The sequence below is a fragment of the Chenopodium quinoa genome, unplaced genomic scaffold, assembly GCF_001683475.1.
Source record: "Chenopodium quinoa cultivar QQ74 unplaced genomic scaffold, ASM168347v1, whole genome shotgun sequence".
Taxonomy (NCBI): domain Eukaryota; kingdom Viridiplantae; phylum Streptophyta; class Magnoliopsida; order Caryophyllales; family Amaranthaceae; genus Chenopodium; species Chenopodium quinoa.
In genome coordinates this window covers 2,658,888-2,685,371 of record NW_018743212.1, presented here as the reverse complement: position 1 = coordinate 2,685,371, position 26,484 = coordinate 2,658,888, and the positions used below count along the sequence as shown (strand labels likewise).

The 26,484-nt window shown below is 34.3% G+C and overlaps 2 protein-coding genes across 2 annotated transcripts; one reads left to right on the top strand and one right to left on the bottom strand.

The window, feature by feature from the left end:
* Positions 1 to 3,751: 3,751 nt before the first annotated feature.
* LOC110734403 (probable WRKY transcription factor 21) lies at positions 3,752 to 7,102 on the top strand. Its single transcript, XM_021914549.1, has 3 exons — positions 3,752 to 5,352; positions 5,450 to 5,575; positions 6,558 to 7,102. Exons 1-3 carry the CDS (start codon positions 4,547 to 4,549, stop codon positions 6,700 to 6,702), a joined length of 1,077 nt encoding a protein of 358 aa, XP_021770241.1. The 5' UTR covers positions 3,752 to 4,546; the 3' UTR covers positions 6,703 to 7,102.
* Positions 7,103 to 21,527: 14,425 nt separating this feature from the next.
* On the bottom strand, positions 21,528 to 22,692 carry LOC110734133. The gene is made up of 2 exons (XM_021914186.1): positions 22,377 to 22,692; positions 21,528 to 22,278 (listed from the first exon to the last, which is right to left on the bottom strand). Exons 1-2 carry the CDS (start codon positions 22,503 to 22,505, stop codon positions 21,991 to 21,993), a joined length of 417 nt encoding a protein of 138 aa, XP_021769878.1. The 5' UTR covers positions 22,506 to 22,692; the 3' UTR covers positions 21,528 to 21,990.
* Between the last annotated feature and the right edge of the window lie 3,792 nt (positions 22,693 to 26,484).

Below are 26,484 nucleotides of genomic sequence, written 5' to 3'. Positions count from 1 at the left end.
TTTATAATTAAGTTAATAAGACACGTGATAATTAAATTTAATAATAATAAACCATAAATAATATAGTCTTTTCTCCCCCTTGGTTTATTATTGTGAGTAATTATATGATTAGACAAAAATTAATCATGTTAGTTGCAAAAAAAAAACAGCAAAACGACAACAATGACAGTAGTAACAATAATTATAATGATAACGGTAATATTATACAATGATGATTAATAACAACAAACATACATAATAAAACAAAAACAAGCTTTTAATATACTAAAACGACAAAATAAGTGAGTTTTACTTATACATAATGACAAAAATTAATATTGCTACTAATAAAATTACAAGCGCCCTAATTAGAAGGAAATATTGTTTTATCTTCATTAAATCTTCCTCAAAAGTGAAGTTGTGGGTGTTTTGGGTGTTTTGGTTGCCGTCGTCGGGGAACATATCGGAGAAGAAGGGGGTGAATTTTTTTTTAGGTGATTTTTGGATAAAAAGTGGGAAGGGATAAGGGATTTGTGGTGAAATTGGGGGAAAAATCCGTCTTTTATAGAGGTAGGTTTATCCGTTACTGTTCTGTGCAACTGTAAAAATATCATATAATAGTCTAACGTACTGGCATAAAATTATGGTCCATATATATATATTTATAATTGTAAAAGGTTATCACACTGGGAATGCAAGCCATAGTGGTCCGAGAGCCCTAATATCTATAAAAGATCATGGGTTCGAAAACGGAAAGAAACACAAAAAGTATGTAAAAGTAAGAAAAATAATAAGTATAAAAGGCTGCATCTTTTTGTTAATCTAGTTAATAATAATATGCATGCAAAGCTACTACTTAGCAATTATAATAACTAAGATAAAAATTCATGTAAAATGAGTATGTAATATCAACATGGATCAAACAAAGAAACATCAACATGAATAAACAAAAGATGATAGTAGTAAATTCACAAGTAAGAGAACTTTCACCGTTGTTTTTGAGGTATATATAGTAAATGTTTGAGTTTCTGTTATAGAGGATCCCAAATATGGGCAACTATAGAGCATACTCCTCGAAACATTTAGAAGTAGATAGTATTATTTGTTATAAATTTTTAGAAGTAGGTATAAATATACCTGACTGAAAACTGGTGCTGATAACGTGTTAAAGAATTTACCGATAGAAAAGTTTTGATTAATAAAAGGAGTAAAAGAGTGAAAGAAGATGGGTGAAATTGTTGTAGTGCTATCATTGTATTCTTACTTCTATGGCATTGTATTTATAGCCATGAGTTACACTAATAATACAATAATTACTCACATAGAGCCATATGAGTTCACAAGTGTTTGGACCTATATGAGCATTGTGTAATCAAATCAATAATTGGCATTCACTTATTAGACTTATCTTCTAACAGTGTGAACTATTTTTGATGGAAAAACAAAGTTCACAAGGCTTTTAAGAACATGATTTGCATTGTACTAAAAACATCAACTCATACAAGTTTAATCGATGACTTTGATGATCTCAAATACCATGAGGCACCAGGTATGAAAACATCTACAAGTTTAGTTTGCTCGATATAGTTGCCGAAAGTTAATTTTGACCATTAATATGCTTCATTGTCTATTAGTAAAAATTCTGACAAAGTTAATTTATGAAAATAGACAATGTGGCTAGTCTAATGATATTCAAAAGTATTATATAATAACACTTTTTTATTTTTATAATAGTAAAAACATTAAGTCAAACATGATATATGAATTGTGCAAATGAAAGTAATACATTTTATAAAACGAAGGGAGTACTTTTTGCAATTAAAAGATGAAAAAGGGAACATGACCTCATATGGAATGGAATGGAACAATAGATGTTAAATTTGTTTGTCTAAACATATATTAAAATAAAGGTTATACATTGATATATATGGTTTGACAAGCTTACATTTAAAAATGATTCCTCTAAAAAACGGATCTCGTAGTGTATTTGTTGTATAGAAAGGTATCGTGTACATTCGTACCTTGCCTAATTAGTTTTCTATTAGGGTGTATTATTTTCTGCCCAATCAAAAGATCTATAAGGATGTAACTTTAATTACTTATTCAATAAATATTAATAATAATGGTGTCCATGAATTTTGATTATTAGTGGATTGTCTAATAGAGTAATAGTATAGCAGATCATATGATAGTTATTAAGAGCCTTGCCAAATTGATCTCCTAATCTAATGAACGTATACATGCTTATTCAATAAATATTGATAATAATGGTGTCCATGTATTTTGATTATTAGTGGATTGTCTAATAGAGTAATAGTATAGTAGATCATATGATAGTTATTAAGAGCCTTGCCAAATTGATCTCCTAATCTAATGAACGTATACATGCTTACTAATATAGACAAACTAAAACTAAAAGTTGTTCAAAACTCTACATAACCTTAGTTGGTTGAGGAAGGCTAATTTTCAAAACTTCTATCTTTGGAAAAGTTACAAATTACAATGAAATTCAAAAAATGGTACAATGTAGAGTAGATAAATTTTAAATTAACTTTGAGATTTGGACCACTAAACCAACCAAGTCCTATAATTGGAACTCAAATAAATGAAGTCATGGGAAATTAATCTCTAAAATGTTTAACTATTTCATTTGCTTTCAAAATTAGAGGAATTTGAAGAAAAAGAATTTAATTTATACCGAGTAACATTTATTACACTTTCTTAATTCCACCATTGTGATTGCTCTAATAATTGAAAATTTTAGAAGGTGGTACTCAAATAACATTTTTAACATCACTAGCCCTCCTATTTGTTTCCCACTCTAGTTAATAGTAAAGCAAAAATTGTTGAGCTAGATAATAAGAACTTTTTCCTCATGCGATTGAAGTCCCAATAACTATGCCTATAATATATTGAGATAATTTGATGTCTTCACGTGTGATTATGGACACGTATTAGAAAAACCAAGTACAGAGTAACAAATTATAAGCACAATAACTAACCAATTTGATATTTGTATTTGATATGAACATTGTTAAAATAATTTTGGTAATATCAAGGCTATAGAGATAAAGAAAATATCACAACAAAATTAAGAGCGATTTTTAAATAAATTGCTCAAAAATAATTAAATTTCATAAGTATACCACATTTTATCAATATTCTGGACATACCATCCACATTAGCACAACTTATTTTTTAACCGATTCACATTAAAACCATTAATTAAATTAACGGTTTTACTCTTAATAAAATCGATGATTTAACTTGTGGTTTATTAAGAGTAAATGTGCAAAACCGAATTTCAGTATGTGTATTTATTAAACCACTAATTCAATTATTGGTTTATATACTTTTATAAAATAAAAAGGTATGTTTTCTTGCTGGTGTAAATGATATACAAGAAATTTTTGTAAAATATAGCGTAAAACTTAGTTTTTTTCGAGCATTTTATATGGAAATAGCTCTCAAAAAAAAAATCGTCTTAAATAATTGTCTTTAATAAATAAATACTGTCTTTATAAAAATATTGCCCTAATTAAATTGCAGATAGCTGTCTTTATTAAGCTCACGCTTCCCATTCATAAAAACGGTTCAAGCCTTCATTACAGTCCACCTACAAAGCAACTGATTTCATTCCATTAAAAATTTAATAAAATAAAATAATTTCTGCCTAATAATTCCAAGTGATAAGTCAATCAATTTTTTAGCCGTTTTGTTTCAACTATACTAGGGAAACTTAATTATTACACCTAGTAATGAGTTTAGGTATACTCCTACTACTATTTTTTACAATTTTTTTTTATTTAATTTTTTATTAAAAAAAAAGTGGAAAACAAAGGTCTTCACTTCACCTGAAAATCTGCGACCAGACTCTGCAGTTTCATTGCCCTTTTTCTTAAACAGCATCAAAGCTTATTTAAATCACACCCCTTGCTTCTTTCTCTCTCTTCTTTCCCTTCTTTCTCTCTCTACTCTGTTTTTTTTTTTTTTTTTTTTTTTTTTGCCCATTTCCAATAATTTTGATTATTTTTTAATTTTGGGGTCAAATTAACTCAAAATGAGTGATTAAAAAAATGGGAAATTTTGTGTTTTAATTTTAGGCAGTGTGAACTTGTTGTTGTTGAGGAAAGTTGAAGTCTTTCCATTTACACCTTCTACAAATCTTGAAGAATTCCATGGATTGACAAATCTAGGGTTTGAATTTTCACCAAAGGTCTGTCCTTTTTTCTTGACTAGTGATTTTTTTTGTTTGATCTTTGATTTTTACCATTGTCAATGAATCAAAATCTCCTGGGTCTTAATTTATTTGAAGAATTAGTCATTTTCCAAGTCTATACTCTTAAATTCCTTAAAAAAGATTGAATTTTGTTCTTAAAGTTTGAATCTTTACCTTAAATTCTCAAAATGGGTGCTTAGAAGTTCTGTTCTTTGCTGATTTTGTTGTGATTTGAGTAATAATTTGTGGAATTTATGGTTGATTTTTATTCTGGGTTTCTGGGGTTGGGAGTTTAGGGTTTAGAAATTTCAATTTATTTTTGGGTATAAATTCTGCCTTTCCTATAAAATGGAAGGAGTAGAAGAAGCTAACAAAGCAGCAATTGAAAGTTGTCATAGAGTTCTAAATATATTATCTCAATCCCAAGATCAAACCCAGTTTTGGAATTTAGGTTCTGAAACTCAGCAAGCTGTAACTAAGTTTAAGAGAGTTGTATCTCTTCTTAGCAATGGTTTAGGTCATGGAAGAGCTAGAATAGTTAAGCATAATAGGAGTACTGCAACCCCTTTTACTCAAACCCTTTTTCAAGAAAGTTCTAATGTTCCTAAGATTGAACCTAGTTCTAGTAATCAGCAGCCTGTTACGACTACTTTCCAATTGCTGAAACCCAATTTGAATGAGAGCTCAATTCAAGAGAATGGATCCACTACTGGGAAGAGTTGTCTGTCATTGGGTGGAAATTTGTCATTGGAATTGAATTCGGGTGCGAAAACAACCCCGATTCAGGTTGTTCACCCGAGTTCGTCGACACATTTTCAGTTGTTTCAGCAGCAGCAGCAGAAGCTTCAGCTTCACCAGCAGCAGCAGATGAAACATCAGGCTGAGATGTTGTATCGAAGGAGTAATAGTGGGATCAATCTGAATTTCGATAACTCTAGTTGTACCCCGACAATGTCATCGACTAGGTCGTTTATTTCTTCGTTGAGTGTCGATGGAAGTATGGCTAATTTGGATGGCAATGCGTTTAATTTGATCGGTGTGAGTCAATCGTCAGACCAGTTGTTAAGCCAGCATAGGAAGAGGTGCTCTGGCAAAGGGGAAGATGGGAGTGTGAAATGTGGGAGTAGTGGAAGATGCCATTGTTCCAAAAAAAGGTTAGACCTCACTAATTGTTACCGCTTGCTTTTGAACTATTAACAGTTACATTTGTCAGCTGTGTTGATGATATTTTTTTTTTTGTGATGAATGTAGGAAGCATAGGGTGAAAAGATCAATCAAGGTTCCTGCTATCAGTAACAAGTTGGCTGATATCCCTTCGGACGAGTACTCTTGGAGAAAATACGGGCAGAAGCCGATCAAGGGCTCACCTCATCCTAGGTATATTCATGTTCTTGTTCTGTTTTATGTTCTGCTTTATGATGTTCATCAACTAACTTAAGTTTTCCATTCCCTTAAAGTTGATTGATTAATGTGAATTGTCGACTGTGAATAAGTAAATAAGCATCTTTGATGAATTTCACTTGTGAAATTCCTTTTACAGCTAAATTCTTTGATTGGTCTCGCCATATTTAGATGAATTCTTTGCTGCCTAAAGTTAGAAAGCTTATTAATAGCACTTTATTCTGAAAACCTTTTGTGTTTCCTGCAGTTTAGGATCAATTTAGGCTGAATTGCTTTATTAAAGTTTAAAACTTGTTCTAAATTGCACTTCTTACTATCATTAGAACAAGTAGAGTCAAGCTCCTTTACTTTATCTTTAGAAAAGTGTCCTCTTAGTCTAACTTCTTTTCCTGGATGATATCAATTGATAAAGGGAAACAAATCACAGAATCATGATTCTAAGATAATGTATACAATACAGCAGATAATATCTATTGCATCTGCATGTGCATGCTCCTATGATTTAAGAAGCATTGGCGCTAAATCTATTACTAATGACTGTTGCACTTATTCTCTACAACTAAGCCAATTACTTATTGAGGAATCGGTATTGCTTGGATTATTGTTGATAGATCAGATACCAAGCAGTCAGTTAATGTTCCTTTACGCTTTTAGGTACTATGGTATCTAAAAGAGCATAAGGGTAAACAGCAAGGCCTCACTTTTGCCCATATTTTTGGCTAAAACAAGTCATAGCTACTAGCTCTCCTTGATTAGTAGCAGATTGGCTCATTAGGATTGAAAACTCCCTGTGATATGAAGTTTGCTTACATGAATATAAATGCTAAATAATGCTGCAGTTTTCTTTTCATGTGCTGTTAGATTACATGTTACTAGGATTTGTTCGTGATATCATGTGCTCAAACATTAGTTAGTTACTCCGAAGGCAAGTTCCTAGGCTAATGTGATGATTTTACAGGGGCTACTACAAGTGTAGCAGCATGAGAGGCTGCCCTGCCAGGAAACATGTTGAGAGGTGCTTAGAAGATCCGTCAATGCTTATTGTTACTTACGAAGGTGAGCACAATCACCCCCGCCTACCATCACAATCGGCAAACACATGATTCAATCAAGCGGGGTGCCCCTCCTCGACTTTTGTGGAACATGATAGATTGATCTGAATTGCTCCTGTACATAGTTCCTTTGACTCAGGCAAGTGCAGAAGTAAGGAATAGCCTTTCAGTATTTTGGGAGCATTTTTTGGGGGGTTTGGTTTTAGATAAATCAATTTCAGGCTTTGTATTTCAGGCTTGACAACGAAGGGGGGTTCCAAGGCTCAAGGGTTTAAAGTGTAAAAATCGCTTCCATCTTTGACATTATGTGTTTATTACAGTTGGGGGAGGTGTTCATATGGTTCATAACTTTGGCATGTCAAACATTTCAAGTTTCAGTCTTGTAGTGTTCGTAGCTCTTATCATGCTTAGTTTCTCATCTTATGGTTTGAAAGAAGAGTTAAAGTACTAACCTAGTTTCAAATTTTTGTCTATAAACACAACACTCCCATCCCCACATATTTAAGTATTTGCCATAAGTTTAAGAATCACCCTTAATATATCTTTCCATGTACAGTTATTATAAAAAAAGACGTCAATTTTTCTAAACATCTTGAAAATAGTATGCGTGACTATTATTAATCCTGTATGGAGGGACAGTTGTTTATATCAAAATACCAAAATCTTGGGGAAATTTCTTGATTTTCTTTGGTGTGACATCCCAAATTTGGCATTATTTTTGGACTTTTATGATGACTTGGAAGATTGAGGCATGATTTAACAAGTATGGAGGCTGATATTGTTCGGATTTGCAATAAGGGAAGAGAGGGGTTGGACTTTTAGTGTTGATTATTGATGGGTAATGTTTAACTATTCTGGTATCTTATCTGTTTTTTGACTTTTTTTGTGAATGAGCTGTCTGTCTTTTATCAATTCTTTGAACTTTGCTTGCAAGCTTTAGAGATGGGCCATCTTTGAAGCAATCATATTCCATCTTAGTCTTTACTTATATTCTCGATCCCTATCATCCTCTAGGTTAGGCCATATATTCTCTATTAAGATACTTCCTCCATTCTTTTTAATCACAACGCTCGTCATTAAATAATTTCAAGTTTTCAACCGTTAATAATTTTAGTTGTTAATTAAAATTTATTAATAGTTTGTGTTTTGAAATTCTACACTGAGATGAATACAATAAGATCTTATGATTACATTTTATTCTAAGTATAAATCAACAAAAATAGTCAAATTATGTAAGGCTTTTTTTTTCCTTGTCTTACAAAAATAATATTTAGTAAAATTAATTTTAGTTCATTAAAAATAAGTTTAGTTTAATAAAATTAATTTTACTGATTCACTATCATATTTCCTCTTTAAATTATTTTACTGAATAGTTCAACAAAAATAATTTAAATATATACTACCCCTAAAAATGGATACTCCGTATTTAATGAAATTAAAGATTTTGTTAATTACTACCTTAAAAACAGAGGCTTTGTGAATTACTACCTCTAAAAAAAAAGTTTTTAATTACTACCCCTAATTCATCTAAATGGGACCGATTACTACCCAATTGCACTTTCAGGTAACTTAACTCACCTTATGACGTCATTACTCCGATTTAACCACAGTTTACCCTTTCCGTGCCCGCGGCTACATGCAAACAAAGCCACGAAAACCCACACCCGTGGATGATTGGGGAGAGCCCTATCCAAGAGCACGACCAGCCTTATACAGGTTCAAAAGATGAGCTCCAATTCACCCTGTCCGCACCCGCAGCCTGGACACCCGCGCCCGCGGCTCCCTGCAAACAAAGCCACGTATAGCCGCGCCCGCGAATGATTGGGGAGAGCCCTCTCCAAGGGCGCGACCAGCCTTCTACAGGTTCAAAAGATGAGCACCAATTCACCTTGTCTGTGCCCGTGGCCTGGACACCCCCGCCCGCGGCTCCCTAAATAACAGTTATCAATACACTACTAAGAAGGGTTAAAATGTGTCATAAATGACACTTATCAATACACAATTACAAAAGCTTGACTATAATTGCCAAGACCAACATAAATAGTCAAAACAGAACATAACTTTGAAAAATAGGCATGCATGCCATAATTGTACTCAAAATAGGACTTAAACTGCCTAAATGTTGAAGTCTTACACCAAACACACTAAATAACAGTTGTACTTTGAATCTAAACAAACAACTACTCTCTCATTTCATAAATTGGACTACTAGGCTGCTGTGACTGCCCTGCTGCTGTGACAGTTGATGCTTGGGATGAGCTCTCTCCAACCTTAGCTTGTGTTGCCTGCTAGTTGTTACCCTGCACAATCCACCACCAAATTAAGAAAGAAAACTTTGTAAGGGAGGCTAAAAACACCAAAAGAGAAATACAAGTACTTTGTTTTTAGACCTCTTTCCTTTCCCTGCAACCCTCATTGCTCTGCTATGCACCACCCATGGGTCATCAGAGAATGGTTTTCCACCCTTATTCTTGGGTTCAGATGAGGCATCAAGGGTTGGGTTCTTGCATCTCTTAATGTTATGTCTATATTGCTTGCAATTGGAACACTTGTATAGCTTCCCACCCATTCTTGCAGCCTTCTCTGCAAGGTCAGCAACTTTCTCAACATCCTCTCCAACTTCCTTCTTCCTTTTTTTCTTTGATGGCCTGTCTGGCATGACCTTAAGTGGGGGGAAAGAGGTCTTTTCCCATTGCTTAGGCCCTGGCATAGGCATCAATATAGGGGAATAGGCAGCTAGGTACTTGTCCCTTGAATAAGCTGCATCCACATAATCCTCTAGATTCCCTCTCATGTACAAAATACAAGCATATGCATGGTGGCATGGTATCCCTATCAATTGCCAAGAATAGCAACTGCATTTCCATGCATTCAAATCAACTAGATGCCTATCTCCATTGTTCTCAACCTCAAACAACCCTTCTGTGCTCCTAGTCAATATGTTGTACTTCCTAATTCTCTCAACCCAATCAAATTGTTTCTTAACATAAGGCATGAACCTCCCTCGCATTCTTTGAGCTCCCTCCCTTTTCTGACACAATTTCTTTGCATAACATATCTTTTCATCCATTCCAAGTGTGTTAAAATTAGTTGTCTCTTGCTTGTTTTAACACATTGTTAAAGCTCTCACACATGTTATTCAAAAGCATTTTTGATTTAGGGGTAGAAGAAAATGCATGCCTACTCCAGCAATAAGAGGGGATAGCAGACATGTATTCATATGCTTTCTCAGACATGGTGTTCAATGTTTGCATATGCTCATTGAGTTCTAACTGCACAATCACAATAAACCAAACAACCAAAGCTAAGCTAATTACAACGACAAACACTGGCTTTAAGCATATATTTAGGAAAATGAGGTGCATACCACAGTTGTAGCCTTGGGTACAACATTTTGGAAAGTTTTTAACAGTCCCTGCAAAACAATTCACACAGTTAATTATATATCCTATTCCCAAAACTTAATCAAAATGAATAAAAGCAAAGTCTTTAGAGAGAGAAAACTCACTTTTTGTCTATCTGACATGAAAGTGTATCCATGTCCATCCAATGTTCCCAATGTTGAAGCTAACAAGTCCTAGAACCATGACCAAGTGTCAGTTTTTTCAATTTCAACAACACCTTAAGCTAGGGGATAAATGTTGTTATTCCCATCACTTGCCACTACCACAAGACAGATCCCTGGATATGGACCTGTTAGATGGCAACCATCTAACCCAATAAGAGGCCTACACCCTACCTTGAAGCCATCCATCACTAGCTTGAGTGATATAAACATCCTCTGGAAAATGGAAGGAGGTTTCTTTATGTTCTCATACATGCATAAAGCATTGCTACCCTCATTGTACTTCTTCAAATCATATGCATAATCCCACACCCTTTTGTATTGCACTGACCCATCTCCATACAACATCATCTTTTCTCTTGCTCTTGCAAACCACAGCTTGAAATAACCACTGCACAATAAACACTTGTATCTCTCAAAACCCTTTGACCAAAACCTTTGGTCAAGTGCCAATCTGGATCAAGCCTCCAATCTTCCAAGTACTTCTCTGCCAAGTACTCTAATGTCACTTTTTTGTTCCTTTCTGCAGCCCTACATGTGTGCTTCAACCTCATTGCCCTAATGAACATTGTTTCTTCTATCTTTAGATTTCTTGTAATAACCTTGAACTTGCACAAAGGCTGAAGACAAGAACAATTTCTCTTAGACTTTTTTGGGTCCCATGGGAAAGCACATCTATCTTTACAATAAGCAGTCACCTTCTTCTTCCCATTGTGTAGCAAGTAGTAGTCATATTTGTTCTCTATTGCATGTTGTCTTAGTGTTTTTCTAAACACATTCACTAAAGGAAACCTTAACCTAGGTGTGAGTTTAATTAGCTGCTCAAAATCAACTTCTGGGTTAAATGTTTGTGTCCTGTCAGGCTCTTCATTTGACCCATCTATGCTTCCTGGCTCTTCAGAATCATAATCAATTTCCTCACCTAAGTTTGACTGTACTGCCAAGTCAACTTCTAGCTTAGCTTGAGACCTAGTGACTCTACTAGAGATAGACTTCCTTCACTTCTCTAACAGGTACTCCTCCAATGCTGCTCTTTACAGTGTGTAGAATATTTCCCCCCAAACCATCAGCAAACAAATCTTATTCCTCCTTGTCATCAAAATCATAGTCATCTAAATATGGAAGGACATCAAGTTCATAGTTAAACTCATCTCCATCCTCAAATTGTTCTCTCAATTCATCTCTATCCTCAAACTGTTCTCTCAATTCATCTCCATCCTCAAACAAATCTTCTACCTCTTCTAACTCATCCCCATCCTTACCACTTTCATTATCTTCTTCCCCACCCAACCAAATTCTCTTACCTGTTGACCTAGGTTCTGAAACAGAGTTAGCTACCTCCTTCCCCTTTCTGGATACCTTTTTCTTACTCCATGTCTTTTCTACAGCCACATCCTCATTCTTCTTACTCCCTTTATTCTTTGCAGCCACAACATCATTCTTTGTCTTCAAGTTGTCTATGTACCTCCTAAACTCACTCTCACTAATGACCTGAGCTTCTTGGATAGATCTAATTGCATATGTTTTGACAGGAGATGTAGTTGGTGTTTATTGGGATGTTTTTCTCCTCACAGGTAGTTTAGATCTTGTGAACTGGTGGGATTGAGAAGAGGTAGGCTTTACAGAAGGGTTTGGGTGAGGGTTTGAAGAAGTGGTACCCCTTTCTATTTTAGCTGTTAGTAGTGGAAGGTGTTTTAGGGAAGGGTTTTTCTGAGGTGAGGGTATCTTTTGAGCTGGTTTTTCAATGCAAATATCATCTTTTTGTGCACCACCTACCATTATTGAATTACTTTGTATGGGGCCCACATTAAACTTTTGCATGCCATTCATCACACTCAAACACAACAAAGTAATTACATCTGATTGCCCAACACCTTTCAACAGATTATCAATGTCCCATTGGTCAAGCAACACCTTTCTCCCAATGTTCAAACTCTTGCCAAATTTTCTGTATCAAATTTTGTACTCCCCAGTTTTGACTTTGAACCTATCTACTACAAGCCTATTTAAAGACTCAATGCTCATGGTCCTTGTAGACACCTGAGCCTCTAACAACATTTCACCCCCACTCCAAAACACCACACTCCTAGTGGTCTTAAAATTCCGCTATAAAACATTCGAATACCAATATAGGGTGGAATTTTTTTTCTGAACAACCCTGTACAATTTTAAAAGCATTTAACAAGTTACAAGAAGGAATCCATTTCAACTTTTCTATTCTATTGCATCAAACTAATTTCACAGTACCACCATAAACAACAACTACCTCAATTATACAATTGAAAATCAATTCAAATGTAGGTTTAAGCACGCATTCCAATTACTCATCAATTTCAATTATGCAAAACGATTTAAATAGTGTTAAGTGCATAAAGACAATAACTTTACTTACTTGGAACCAACTATTACAGGGGCCTTTCTCGTTTATCCTCCAATGACAATTCTTTTGTTCTTCCCTATTTTAGGCTCAATACATGACGAATGTTGTTTACAAGCAAGTAACTTTGTTAATTAGGGAAAATTTTAAGCATGCAATTGCATTACTGCGAACACAAACATGAATTTTGGGTTTTAGATGGGTTTTGTTAGGGAAGAACCGAAGAAGAAGAGTACAGGAGAGAGAGATGAGGGAATTTATTTATTTTTTTTTTATTTTTTTTTCTGTTTCTGTGATTGTTAGGTAAGGTAATTAATGTGGGGTAAGATTAGTTGGGGTAATTCTTTTTTTTTGGGTTAGTTAGGTTAATTAGATTAGAGTTATTCGTGGCTTTGTTTACAGGGAGCTGCGGGCGCGGGTGTCCAGGCCGCGGGCGCGAACAGGGTGAATTGGAGCTCATCTTTTGAACCTGTAGAAGGCAGGTCGTGCCCTTGGAGAGGGCTCTCCCCAATCATCCGTGGGCGCGACACACAAGGCCGCGGGCGCGGGTTTTCGTGGCTTTGTTTGCAGGTAGCCGGCGCGGGTGTCCAGGCCGCGGGCTTGGAAAGGGTGAACTATGGTTAAACCGGAGTAATGACGTCATAAGGTGAGTAAGTCACCGCAAAGTGAAATTGGGTAGTAATCGGTCCTATTTAGGTGAATTAGGGGTAGTAATTAAAAACTTTTTTTTTAGGGGTAGTAATTCACAAAGCCTCTGTTTTTGAGGTAGTAATTAACAAAATTTCCTTAAGACAAAGTCATGTGACAAATCAACTAGCTAAGCAATACTAGGCCAAGCCTTGCACAATTATAAAGTTTATAACTATCTTATATTTCATTAGAACTCATCAAAAAGAGGCTCGACATAAATTAGTTCTTAATGAAACCTTTTATAAAAAATATTTCATAAATTTGCTTGATTGGGACTTGAATAGTTATGCCTTCCATGATTGGAGATTTGGAGATATATATTCATCAAAACGACAAAAAGTATAATTCTACTCTAAAGATTATACAACTTTTGCGGGCTTGTTAATACGAATGAAGCCTAAGGACTACAAGTACAATATACTTTACCGAAAGTCCAACCCGCATGATCAAATATGACTTGAGTATATCAACATAGAAAACCAGAAAAAATCCCTCAAAGTTAAGTGTTTAGTTCTAGGTTTTTATTTTAACTGGAATCACAATAACTTTCCAATAAATTGTATCTCAATCTAAGTGACTAGGGAGTATTTGTAATAAATTAACCTTCCTTGAAGTAAACCTAATATTAATAGGAAAGTTTTCCACATAGGACGATTGTACCTCAAATCTCACGCTTGGCTGGCCCATACACGAGCCAAGCAATGGGTCATGTCACTGCCAATTTCTTGTGCATCTAAGCAGCCTAAGCAACAAGGCAAGGCCTCGTAGCAAGCAACCCCTTTGCACGCATGGGCCAATACGTTGCTTTGCTTCGTGCGTGTTGCATTGTAGGCGGTGCTACTGGGCTTATTGCTCGCAAGCGAGCGGGCCTCAACCTGACATTATTCAATTGAGCGCCCTTGGCTACGTTTGTGCGGAGTTAGCTCAAACTTGGCACGCCTAGCTACGATTGGGCCTTATGCCCTTGGCTTGGCTCAGCAGCCTATATGAGCAATGCCTTGGGCCTGTGCTTGTGGTTGCTCAACTTGATTTGTCGTCGCCTTGGGATCTTTTGATTTAATTGACAATTCACACTTGGACTTGGAGCTGTTACGCCCAATGTCAACGCTTTGATCTAATTTATATTTATTCAACGTGTTTGGTCCTTTGTCCCAATTCGTCTCATGATTTGATTTCATGCATAGGGCATGACCTGATAGGTTCAGTTAAGAGTAAGCTATGAGACTAATTATATTATTCTCATATTTCTCACTAATCGGATGCGAAATCCAACTAGGCATATCGATCACTTGATCTCACTGAATAATTAACTCCCATTCCCTCCGTATTCTTATAAGCAACACATTATGTTTACCCTTTGAACTATTCACCTAATTTCCTAATGTTAGTGATTTATACAAAAATAAAAAAAATTAAAAAAAAAATCTTTTGGATATTTGTTGGAATCGTCTCAATAAATAGATTATTAATATTCAATTGTTATAATTTTAATTTATTGATAATTAATGATATTGTTAGTCAATTTTTTTAAGTCGACATACGTGAAAATATAAGAGAAACATTTCACTTTACAATAATAAGGAGGGAGTATTTAACTATCTGAACCATCTATTGGAATAATAGATGGTCGAAAGACATGTTATTTTAAAAAGACAATCTATAACTAAAATGGACTAGGGGTTATGGGCTTCCCACTAGATCAATACAACAAAACACACAATCATTATAGCACAATAGACAAAATAATATTATTATAAGAACAACAATTATAATAATAAGGCCTGGTTCACTTCATCTTAATAAAAAAATAATATTCAATAAAATTAAGTGTAGTTCACTAAAAATAAATCCAGTTTAGCAAAATTAAATTTAGTTAGTAAAATTGATGAATAACTTTAGAGAATCACTAAAAATAATTTCAGTTTAGCAAATGTTAAGTAACACTTCGTAATACTTAATTTCAATTCAGCAAATATAAGAAGTTAATTGGGCCTATCGCCTATGTCAATAGTATTAATATTAATTGACTCATAGAAGCGAAGAAAGATAGAGAGAGAAAAAAAGGGTGAAACAATCAATAATTGTTTCGTACACCTGGGTGTACCATGCGCATGGTGCACCCGGAAGAACATCACCCTATGAATAAAAGAACATTACCTATAAATAGAAGAACATTACATATAAATAAAAGGAGCATTACCTATAAATAGAAGAACATTACATATAAATAAAATAACATTGCCTATAAATAAAAGAACATTACCTTATAAATAAATAAAAAAATCGTAGTTATAATAATTTATTATACGCTACAAACGAACATAGAGTACATCAAAATGAACATTACATATACAATATAAAACATTACATACAATAAAAGAACATAACTTAAAAATAAAATAATATTACATATAAATATAAAACAACATTATCTTCCCGAAAAAAGAACGTTACATATAAATAATGGAAAAATGCTACTACCCAAAAACCCATGGAAGAAGATGATGAACAACAATGGTAGTGCCAAAAATTCAAACAATCAAGTAATTTCATGATAATAAGTTTTATATGAACAACAAACATTATCACAAAACACAAAATATAGGTAAAAATAACAAGCAAAGAGAGAGTTTACTATTGAAGCACAACCTAGGGTTTCATATTCATGAAGTAGAACAAAGATGAACAAAGAAAGAGAAGTTATACCTCAAATGAGTAGAAAACCCTTGTAAAGTGAATTAATAGTGGAAATCAAGCAAGTTAAACACTCAATTGCAATTTTTTTTAGCCAAAATAAAAAATACCCAAAATTCTCAAATCATGAAAAAATCCGAAAATTTGGTTGTGAAATTCGGATTTTGGAGTGTAAAATCTAGTATAAATGCGTTCGTGAGTGATGAATTAAGCACATAAAATAAAAACTATAAAAATCAAGAAATAAAATGGAAGAAGAAGTTAGAGGGAGAGGAGAGAGAGTATTAAGAATCTTCAACTTTAAAATCAACGAAAACATACTCTATGCTTTTGTTTGTCATGTAATTCTTACAATTTGGTGGCTTTTCTTCTTCCTTCTCTTTTCCATGGGAAGTTCAACTCATAAATGTTTGCGTGTTTGGTTTATTTCTCTTTGTCATCTGGCTTTGGTGTATGTTTATGCTTAACTAGTTACTAGCTAGTTAATTATCATCTTAGATTTTCTATTGGAATTTTGTTTTCAATTATGAATCGAATGTCTCGGTGAAAGATGATTTATAAGCATATTAAGAATCTTCAACTTTAAAATCTTGACTATGAAAAATACAGTAATTTGACTGTTCTTTGTTTAAATCTTGACCAGTTGCAGCAGGCAAGAAATGGTTTCAAAGATCTTTAAGCCCAAAAAGGAACGCGCTTGCTCAGATAAAGAAATTCAAGGCCATATGTAACTGAAGTCTTGAGCTTCTATAACAAAGAAGCGGTCAGTTAACAATCTGAATGTTTTTTGCTTTTCTTAGCCGTGTGGTTGTGTTATTTCCATTTCTGTTACATGCTTATTGATCTTATTTGTATGTTCTTCGGGGCTCACAATTATGACTACTGGTTTTGACAACTCGAACAATTATTCTTGCAGGAGATAAAAACAATGGCTGCCATTATTGCAGATATCGGAACGTTCAGCATCCTAAAGCTGGAGGATTCACGGATGGCAGTGGTGGAAGCCCTGATAGTCCTTTGTCCTCTGATGATGACTTAACATTTTATGAATATAACAATGTCTCATGAGTAATGAAACTTAATCTAATTAGACTATGTTTGTGGGAAAAAAAAAAAATTAGCATTAAAGGTGCAATACATTTTTAGGTCATACTTCATGTTATTTGGCTATAGGTTGTAGGTTTGAGTAAATGAAAGAGATGAAATAATTTTTGTTATTACTCTAAAATTAGGTATTAAAATTTAAAATTTAAAATTTGAAAATTTTGAACTAATCCCGTGAAAAGCAATGAAAACTTTGAGTTGGAACTGCCGAGTTGCGCGACCCTCGGAAAGTTTGTGCTCTCCGATCATGGTGTTGGAGAGAGCGCCCGACGTTCATCTTCGTGATGGAAACTATGATTGACGCTCGTAGATTAGAAGGTATTCGTAATAGATGTGGTTTCAATGAGGGGTTGTGTCATTCGGGTGGTCTTTGTCTTTGGTGGAGCGATGTTAATGCTCATGTTGTTTCTTTTTCGGTGCACCATATTGCTGTAGAAATTCGTAATGCTCATAATAATCCAATCTGGGCGGTTGTGGGTGTGTATGGGTAGCCGAAGAGGGAAAGAAAATATATGACTTTTGATCTTATGAGGTCTTTGAAGGGGGCTATTTTGTTCCTGTGGCTTTCTTTGGTGATTTCAATGAGATTTTATCTAATGAGGAGAAGTGGGGGTGGGGGGGGGCTTTGAGGAGTGATAGAGAGATGGATTTATTTAGGAATGCTTTAGAAGATTGCTCTCTGGAAGATGTTGGCATAGGGGGTTGGACCCAAGTACGGTTATTATGGAGAGGCTCGATAGGGTGTTAATTTGTGATGCATGGACATTGTTGTTCCCTCGAAATTCTGTTCAGAATATGCCTATTTACTTATCTGACCACGGTCCCATCTTGTTCGAAGCTGGTGAGGTAGTTAATACAAGGAAAAAAAAGGCGTGGGAAGCGGTTTTATTTCGAGGCTATGTGGCTAGCGAAACCCGAATGCCAAGCGAAGGTAAAAGAGGCGTGGATGAGTAGCTCTAATATGGGTGTGGGGTCATGCATTGCTTTTTGTGCCTCTCAATTGTGTAAGCGGGCAGATTGTGAATTTGGTGATATAAAGAAGAGGATCAGCTAGCTTGAATGAAAGTGAATTGAAAAAATGGCAAGAAAGGGCCCCGGATGCAACCATGTTGAGCAAATGCGAAGACATTGTGAAAGGATGAGCTTCATAGATTTGACGAGTCATATTGGCATGCCAGAGCTAGAGTTAAGGAGCTTAAGGATGGGGATAAGAATACCTCTTATTTCCATCACAAAGCGAGTTTGAGAAGGAGTCGGAATAGAATTGTAAAATTGGAGGACGAGCAGGGTGTTTGTGCATGACGATGAGGATGATATTGGAAACATTATTTCTAATTATTTCTCTAATATTTTTACTAGCTCTTTGCCTCAAATTTTGAGGAGGCCCTTGCAGGTATGGAACCTTTTGTGACGGAGGAGATGAATCAGGCTCTTGTGTGCGATCCGATGAAGGAGGAAATTTTTTCGGCCTTATCTCAAATGCACCCTAACAAGGCGCCGGGTATCGATGGTATGCATGCCCTCTTTTATAAGAAATGCTGGAATATATGTTGCATGTGTCGTATATTTTGAAGTGGTGGCATGATAATATTGATATTTCTGATATAAATAAGACATGTATAGTTCTTATTCTTAAATGTCAAGAGCCCCGAAAGATGAGTGAGTTTCGGCCTATTAGCCTTTGCAATGTCATCTATAAACTGATCTCGAAAATGTTAGCTAACTGGCTCAAAAGAATTCTCCCGAATATCATTTTTGATCATCAAAGTGCTTTTGTTCCGGGGAGATTGATAACGGATAATGCTATAGTGGCTTTTGGAATTGCTCGGACAAGATTTTTGGGGGTCATTTTGACCCTTTATGGATTCAATAAGCTCAAAATTGGCAAAAATAATAACATGAATGCCTCGTTTTGCATGTTGAGAAATTTCTCAATCTACGTGTCGTTATTTATAATCGTGAAAATTGTTCAGGTAAGGTTTTGGGGGTCATTTTGAACCTTTTTAATTTGGAAACAAGTTAAGCTCGAAATTGGCAAAAAAATTAACATAATTGCCCCATTTTGCATGAAATAACCCAAACCAAAATACCTGTGTTTGTTGATATCCTAAAAGACCAAATTGATTTAAGCCCGAATTACTTTACCCAAATACCTCGAATCAAAAATAACCTGTTCAGTTTTGTGTGTACTACTTATTGGAATTGTCACACTGAATAATTCATTAATATTCATTTATTATAATTTATACTTATTAATAGATATAATATATAATTCATATATACTTATCAACCAATCTGCATGGTGGGATCTATAATTTCCAATAATAAACATGTTTTCTGTAAAATTACTTTTCCACTAATAGAAACATTATAAACAACTTTCTGTTTGAAAAACCACTTCGTTCCTTTCATAGATAAATTGGAAAACAAGTAAAGTATAAACAACTCTTTTTAAAACAATAATAACCATTAAAAATCAAATCTTTAAATCATAAAACGTATTCAAAAATTCCAAATCATCATTCAACACATTCAAATCATATTCAAGCATTTATTTTCATACAAAAACATGTATAAATCGTCAAATCACTTAATGAAAGATCTAGCTACTCAAACATATTTAACGTAATTTTTCTACGTTTACACACAACTCTAAGCTTGATCACAAAGATAAAAAATATCTATCTATTATTATTAATACTATTATTTATTTTTCGTTCTTAAAGAATTTCAATTTAAAAAAAAAACAAATTTAAAAATAAAAAAAAATGGTTAAGTTGTCGATAAGGCCAGCGAGTTTGTTAAGGTTAAGTTCATAGGAAGTTCCCGCAGTAAAGATTTGTGAATTAATACAAGAATAGCTAAGAGGATTAGCTACAACTGCTAATGATGTTTGGAGTAAAAAAGTGAAGGTTTAAAGAGAAGAAATACAAGCACTAATCTGAAATGGAAGAAGGCATATTGGTAGATTGATTACAATCGATCGTATCAATGATTTTGTTTCGAGCTTGAAAAGATTGATAACAGTTTGATGTATATATACCAAAGAAGCAGATATTATAATGGATTGTTTCTTAATAGCAGAAGAGATGTTTAATTTGGTCCAATAATGCATTGTAAAATACATTATTTGATGTAATCAAGAAAAGTAAAATTAATTTCTACAAGACCTATTCAACATAAACTGTGTCATGTAACCCTCAACTACTTGGTAACAAAATTTTATATTAACATAAAAATAAATGCAGTTTGAAACTTGTAGTCATAGATCAAATGCATTGGTGAAAAACTGAAAAAGGAACTTGATACAAATTCTATAGCGCTATTCTTCATGATTTAAATACTTGCTCCATTTCCTTATTTGGAAAGTTTTTACAATATTTAATTCATTTCTCTCAACTAGTAGACGCAACATAAACCATATTTTATTAATTACATATTCTCTCTCCTCCAATTCTCTCAACTACTTTTGTTTTTATACAATTTTTTATTCTTTCACCTACCCCACTACCTCCATATTTTATTACTTTCTCCAATTTAATATCACTAAGATTAACCATTAATTAATAAAGTTAGCCATAAAGTGTGTGTGTGTGTGTGTATATATATCACATACTTAAATATGTTAAACTAGAGTGTCACTTAAGAGAGTTGGAATAAAAAAAAATTGTCTTTTAAATACAATAATTGAATCCTTGAGGTAACCATGTAGAACTTCCCTTATTATTATAGTTCGTATACAAATAACAAACATTAGTGAAAGTGAATAAAATGAATAGTGCACAAAGTCAAAACGTTTCATTTATTTTAACACAAACGGAGTATTTAACATGATTTTTCTACCTTTACACACAACACTAAGCTTGATCACGAAAAATCATAAAAATCTGTCTCAAACATAAAACCCACAACAATCACAACTTAAAATATTGAGTATCCTCCAAGTATTAACTATTGTTTTGTTTTGGAAAGTTACAATCTTACATTCTTACTTTTAAAACTGATTGTAGTGGGTTTATAACCAATTTGCATGAAAACCTCAGTTAAAGCCTTACAAATCAAAGCTTTAGAAAAGGGTACACCTCATACCTTACATTACAACTCCCTCCAAGAACTCTTCCACCTCTCTTTGCCTCGCAACAATGAGGTAAACTGCTACTAATTTGATAGTCAAGGCACATTTTACAGTCATAGCTCGAAAGATCCCTTGCACATTGAGCCAACCCATAAATCGTAGTATTCCCATCAACAACCATCTCCCGTCTTCCATATCTTTTCAAACTAACTAAAGCCACTACAGATAATCTACTTAATAACTCACACTATTTTTTGGTGCTTAAACAGTTTTTGATTATTAGTCACATTATTGGTATCAAATGGGAGTATGTCACACTTTTATCGATCTGACCAAAGAATTTTTTGATCGAGGTACTTGAAAATGCAATGATCATTATAGAGATGTTTGGTCAAATAATGCATTGTAAAATACATTATTTGATGTAAGAAGTAAAATTAGTCTGAGAGATACAACTGATACTACCGCAAATACTCTAGAGTCTACTACTATGTCCTAGCACAGAGCCAAGATAATCTTTTGAAGGCAACTAGCCAAACTAGAAAACCAGGCATGCTTCAAAGTTGAAACATAACTTCAATTAAATCATAGATACCCACAGTATTATGGTCATTAAAAGTAGTTCCTGGACAACATAGCCAAGAAATCATTGAGTCGTTCACGCTCCTTAGAAATATATATCACCATTGTTCTCCAGGCCAGTCTTGAATCCTCCACATCTAGGATGATAAATATTGTAATCCATACAAAAATAGCAGCAGCTATTGATTTTGGCTTTACCCTCTGCAAGACAAGTTCATCGAAATTACCAAACATAAGAGGTTTGAAAGTCCATCAGCAAACATAAACATATATGGCAGTGGTACTGGACAAATGGAAACACATTAAACAAACTTTCATTACAAGGTACAGACCTGAGAGATCCTTTTCCGGACCCAAGCATTGGCAAGTGGTAGCACGGCGAATCCCAGGGCCGGTTGTGGTCAGTTCAGCAAAAAACATCTCCACCGGAGCATCAGCAACATCTTTCTTCTTAGCAGTGAAGTTGATATGGTGGATCAAGCCTCTTACAACAGCAACAGTTCTCCTGTCACCAGGCTCCATAAGCTTATAATTTGCTTGCTGAGAATTTCAGGCCAAGACAACAAACAAAGGAAAGATTAAGCGAAGTCATCAAAAATGGGCAAAGGAAAAGCAAAAACCATAACAAGAAAACTAACCGCGTGTTCATTATAGAACTTCAAGGCTATCTTTGCATACGGCCTTTCTTCAGCATGAGCATCTTCAAGGGGTTTGGCAACATTGCGAGATTTAGACCTTCTTTTGTCAGAATTCAAACTACAAGACATTCAGAAAAACACTGACTTCAGTTCAAGATGTAGTGAATGTTTGTGTCCATAGACAATAACCTCATCGAATCTTAAGCCTCCCATGAAAAAGAAAAAAACCATCATCAAACTAGGACCTAAAGATACTCTCATACTCAAAACACCATTAAAAAAACTTATGTATGTTTTCATGTAATCGAGTGTTGATATAAATAGCCACATAGCCATTCTCATTGAAAGTGTTTACTATTGCATCGGACACGATTCGACAAGGTAACAATGTTAAATTTAAGACTAGGCAAACATGATTAAAATTAGATTTTATGTAGATTAATCATGCATATGAGTGTGAGTGTGCAATTGTTACAATTGAAAAAAAAAAAAAAAAAAAAAAAAACATTGAAAACCAGAGCGAAATATGAATTGCAAATTAACTTGACAATGCAATAGAATTAAATTAGAATAGTTCTTAGTCTCTTACGACTAAAGAAACCACATCCCTTCAAATTTGGGGTTCAAAATTCCCCTAAAATAAATTATTATTGGAATTTATACAAGTTAATCCTAAATTCGAATCAACTAATCAGCACAAGAAATCAATTTTTGCTATTTATTTTGTGCAATTTTAACTCAATAATCTTATAAAATTAAAAAAGAAAAACATAAAAGTTAGATTACCTGGATGGCACAACCCTAGAACGCAAACGCTTGGAGTTGTCAGAAGCAGAACGCAAACAATAACCACCGGGACCTTCGCGATATCGCTTCGACATTTTTTCCTTTTTTTTCTCTCTTTTATTTTTTTTAACGGGGTCTCTCTAATTTATCTTACTTATATATACTATGCAGGATAATTTCTCTAAATCCTCTTTGTAACTCGCTGTTTTTCTGCTTGAATAGTTTCTGATTAGTTATTAGTCAAATTATTGACATTCAAAAGGGAGTATGCCGAAGAAATTTTAATTTTTCATAGTTGTATCAGTGAACAGGTATATATATATATATATACAACCTAAAAGAGATTAGGGTTTTATAACATTGCCCCATAAGCTATACACTACATAAGGCTTAACAAACGTACTCTTTTTTTCTTTCTTTTTTTTTTTTCTTTTAATCGAGGTACTTGAACATGCAATAATCTCAACAAGAAAACACCAGTTTCTCAAATGATTGCTTCGGCCGTTGACATGGTGAGCTTTAGCTATGGGTGCTGGGGGTAGTGAGCCTTGGAGTGGTGAATTAGAGCTCTCGGTGTGAAACTTACTAGCTCAGGTTCACCTCGGCCTCTAGAGGAGAAAGTTAAGCTTTGTGGTCATCACCTTCTCAAGTGATTTGCTTCAGCTACCGTCTATTGATATGGTTAGCCTTGGCTCACAATTTTTTTTATCTTTCTGACACTTAGAATTGGAGAAAATTATAAAGACCATTTTTGTAGCCCTTTTGGTGCTTCCATTATAAGTAACAGAATTTTATACAGAGTATTAGATTAACCCGACTAATCAAATAAAATTTAACAAAAACTTTCATACACGCATACGATCAAATGCATTGATGGAAAATTGGATATGGGACTCACTACCTTAAGTACAAATTCCATAGCGCCTTTCTGTATAGGGAAAATTGTGGGCCCCACATTGTACATGTGTTATTTTTTTATCGGATAAATAAATGAAAAATAAAAAAAACAACTACCGGCAACCATGAACTGCCGCCGCCAGCCCCAAAACCCTAACCCAGCCCCACCGTCGGCACCCCCATCCACCGAAAAACCCACCAGAGCCGACCTCAAAGCAACCCAGCCACCGAAAAACCCAGCTAACCCATCCTTGAAACACCCCAACCACCGAACAGCCGCTGAAAAACACCCCAAAACCCTAATATGGTCCCCGAACCCCAACCACCAGCCTCACCACCCTGAAACCCCACCCTCCTCTCTCGCCGCCATTTCTCCGCCGATGCCGGCCCCCCTCCCCTTCTCTCTTCCCAAACGCACAAAAACGCCATTGAAGCTCACGCATGAAAGCTTGAGGAACATCATTTCTTCACCAAATTTTATTAAACTTGTACCAAAATGTTTACAACTCAACATACAATCAATTAGAGCAAACAATTTCGTGAATTGCTTCACCAAACCAAAAAACCCCAATTCAATTTTTTTTGGGTTCTTCACAAAAAATTGGTGGTGATTGGAGTTTAGGTTGGTGGTGATGGTGATTGTTTGGTGTTGTGGGTTGTGGGTTTTCCAGTGGAGAGGGGAATGGGGTTGCTGGGTTCCGGTAGCCGGTGGGCAGTGGGAATGGGGTGGTCAGGGAAGGAGGGTGGGGTTGGGTTGGATTTTCTGGTTTTTTTTTTTTATCCAATAAATATTTGACACGTGTGCAATGTGGGGCCACTATCGGTTTTTTGGATGGAAAACGTTAATGGGTAATGCTACCAAAACTTTTTCAAACTTGCGGGTAGTTGTAAACAAATAAAAAAAATGGGTAGTTGTTCATAAATGAGGCTATCTTACGGATAGTTCTAGACAATTTTCCCTTCTTTATAATTATATCAACAAAGCTTCTCATAAAGCTTAATCCAAGTAATAGGTAATTTTTAATAATAGACATCCCTAATTTTCAATCCAGCCTATAGGAAATTTCATTGATAATAGACCGAGGTAGGTTTACCTTTTTCCACTTGGGCAAAATAACGACCAAGCATACAACAAAACAGACCAAACCATAAAGAAAAATCTCTATATTATATTTACTTCTTTAATTGACAATACTCAGAATCCTTAGTGCTTGTTTGGTTCAACATGGAAAATAAATTCCCACATGAAATCATATGTCATGGGAAGTTTTTTCCCTTGCTAATTGCAATAAAGTGTTTAGTTGACATCATGGGAATTAGTATTTCCTAGAAAATAACTTCCTATGCATTGTAGGAATTCACTCACCTAGAGGGGGTTTGGTGAGTTATTTCCTATGCTATGTGGGAATTTACATTCCCTTTGGAAATTTCCAACCGAACACAACATTGTTTAGCTATTGCCTAGGAGTTTCCATTTCCAAGGGAAATATCCTCCTACCAAACAAGCACTTAATATGTCATTAAACCAAAATAAGTTGTCTGGTTAAATCGTATTTTATTCCTTCAAATCTTCAATATATTTTTGTAACAAAAATAAATAAATAAAAAATGCGTTTTAGAAATAATTGATTCATACTTGATTATTACTATTAATATTATTCCCTAAACCTTCTTTTGTTATTCATATATTCTCTATTTCGAAATTTCAAAATGTTTTAATTTCTTATTAGGAAACGGCTTTCTAATAGCATAATTTTTTTTTACAATATCAATCTTATTGTAATAACTATTTATGTTACAATCCCATAGTGTTTAATATACAATTTTTAAAATACTTAATTATTTAGTTAATAAAAAGAAAAAAACGATATTAATTTATCATTAAAATTTTAAAATTTTTTGTCTAACTACTCTGTCGTCATTATATTTCATTTTCATTTCATTATATACATTAAAATTTTAAAATTTTGTATAATTACTCTGTCGTCATTATATTTCATTTTTCATTTTATTATATACATTAAAAAAAATGTTGTGGTTATATATTTTGTCACATGCATTATACAAAATATTTTATTTTTGTTTTTAAAAAATTTTGTATTGAATTATAAACAATAATGAAATTAATTACCGTGCATGGCATGTAACCTAATCTAGTAAACAATAAACAACGCCAATGCCTGCCCTTTAAGATAACAGAACATCCTGCCTATGAAATGACATAACACTAAACATGCAGCAAAAGCATTCTGTGCTGAATTAATTATTCTTTGGTACATGAATAAGGCAACAAATCCCTTGGTTAATGACTACTAATTTCCGGGGAGCAGCTCTGCCCCAAAACAATGATACGCCTAAAAATTAAGTACGGAGTAACCCCTAAAACCATGAAGAATAATAGCAGCATACTAAGTACTAACTCAAC

Coding starts and splice junctions, on each gene's coding strand:
- LOC110734403 (XM_021914549.1), top strand. CDS start 4,547: ATGGAAGGAGTAGAAGAAGCTAACAAAGCAGCAATTGAAAGTTGTCAT. Junction 5,353..5,449: donor TGCCATTGTTCCAAAAAAAG/GTTAGACCTCAC, acceptor TGATGAATGTAG/GAAGCATAGGGTGAAAAGAT. Junction 5,576..6,557: donor AAGGGCTCACCTCATCCTAG/GTATATTCATGT, acceptor ATGATTTTACAG/GGGCTACTACAAGTGTAGCA.
- LOC110734133 (XM_021914186.1), bottom strand. CDS start 22,505: ATGTCTTGTAGTTTGAATTCTGACAAAAGAAGGTCTAAATCTCGCAAT. Junction 22,279..22,376: donor AGTTCTATAATGAACACGCG/GTTAGTTTTCTT, acceptor TGAAATTCTCAG/CAAGCAAATTATAAGCTTAT.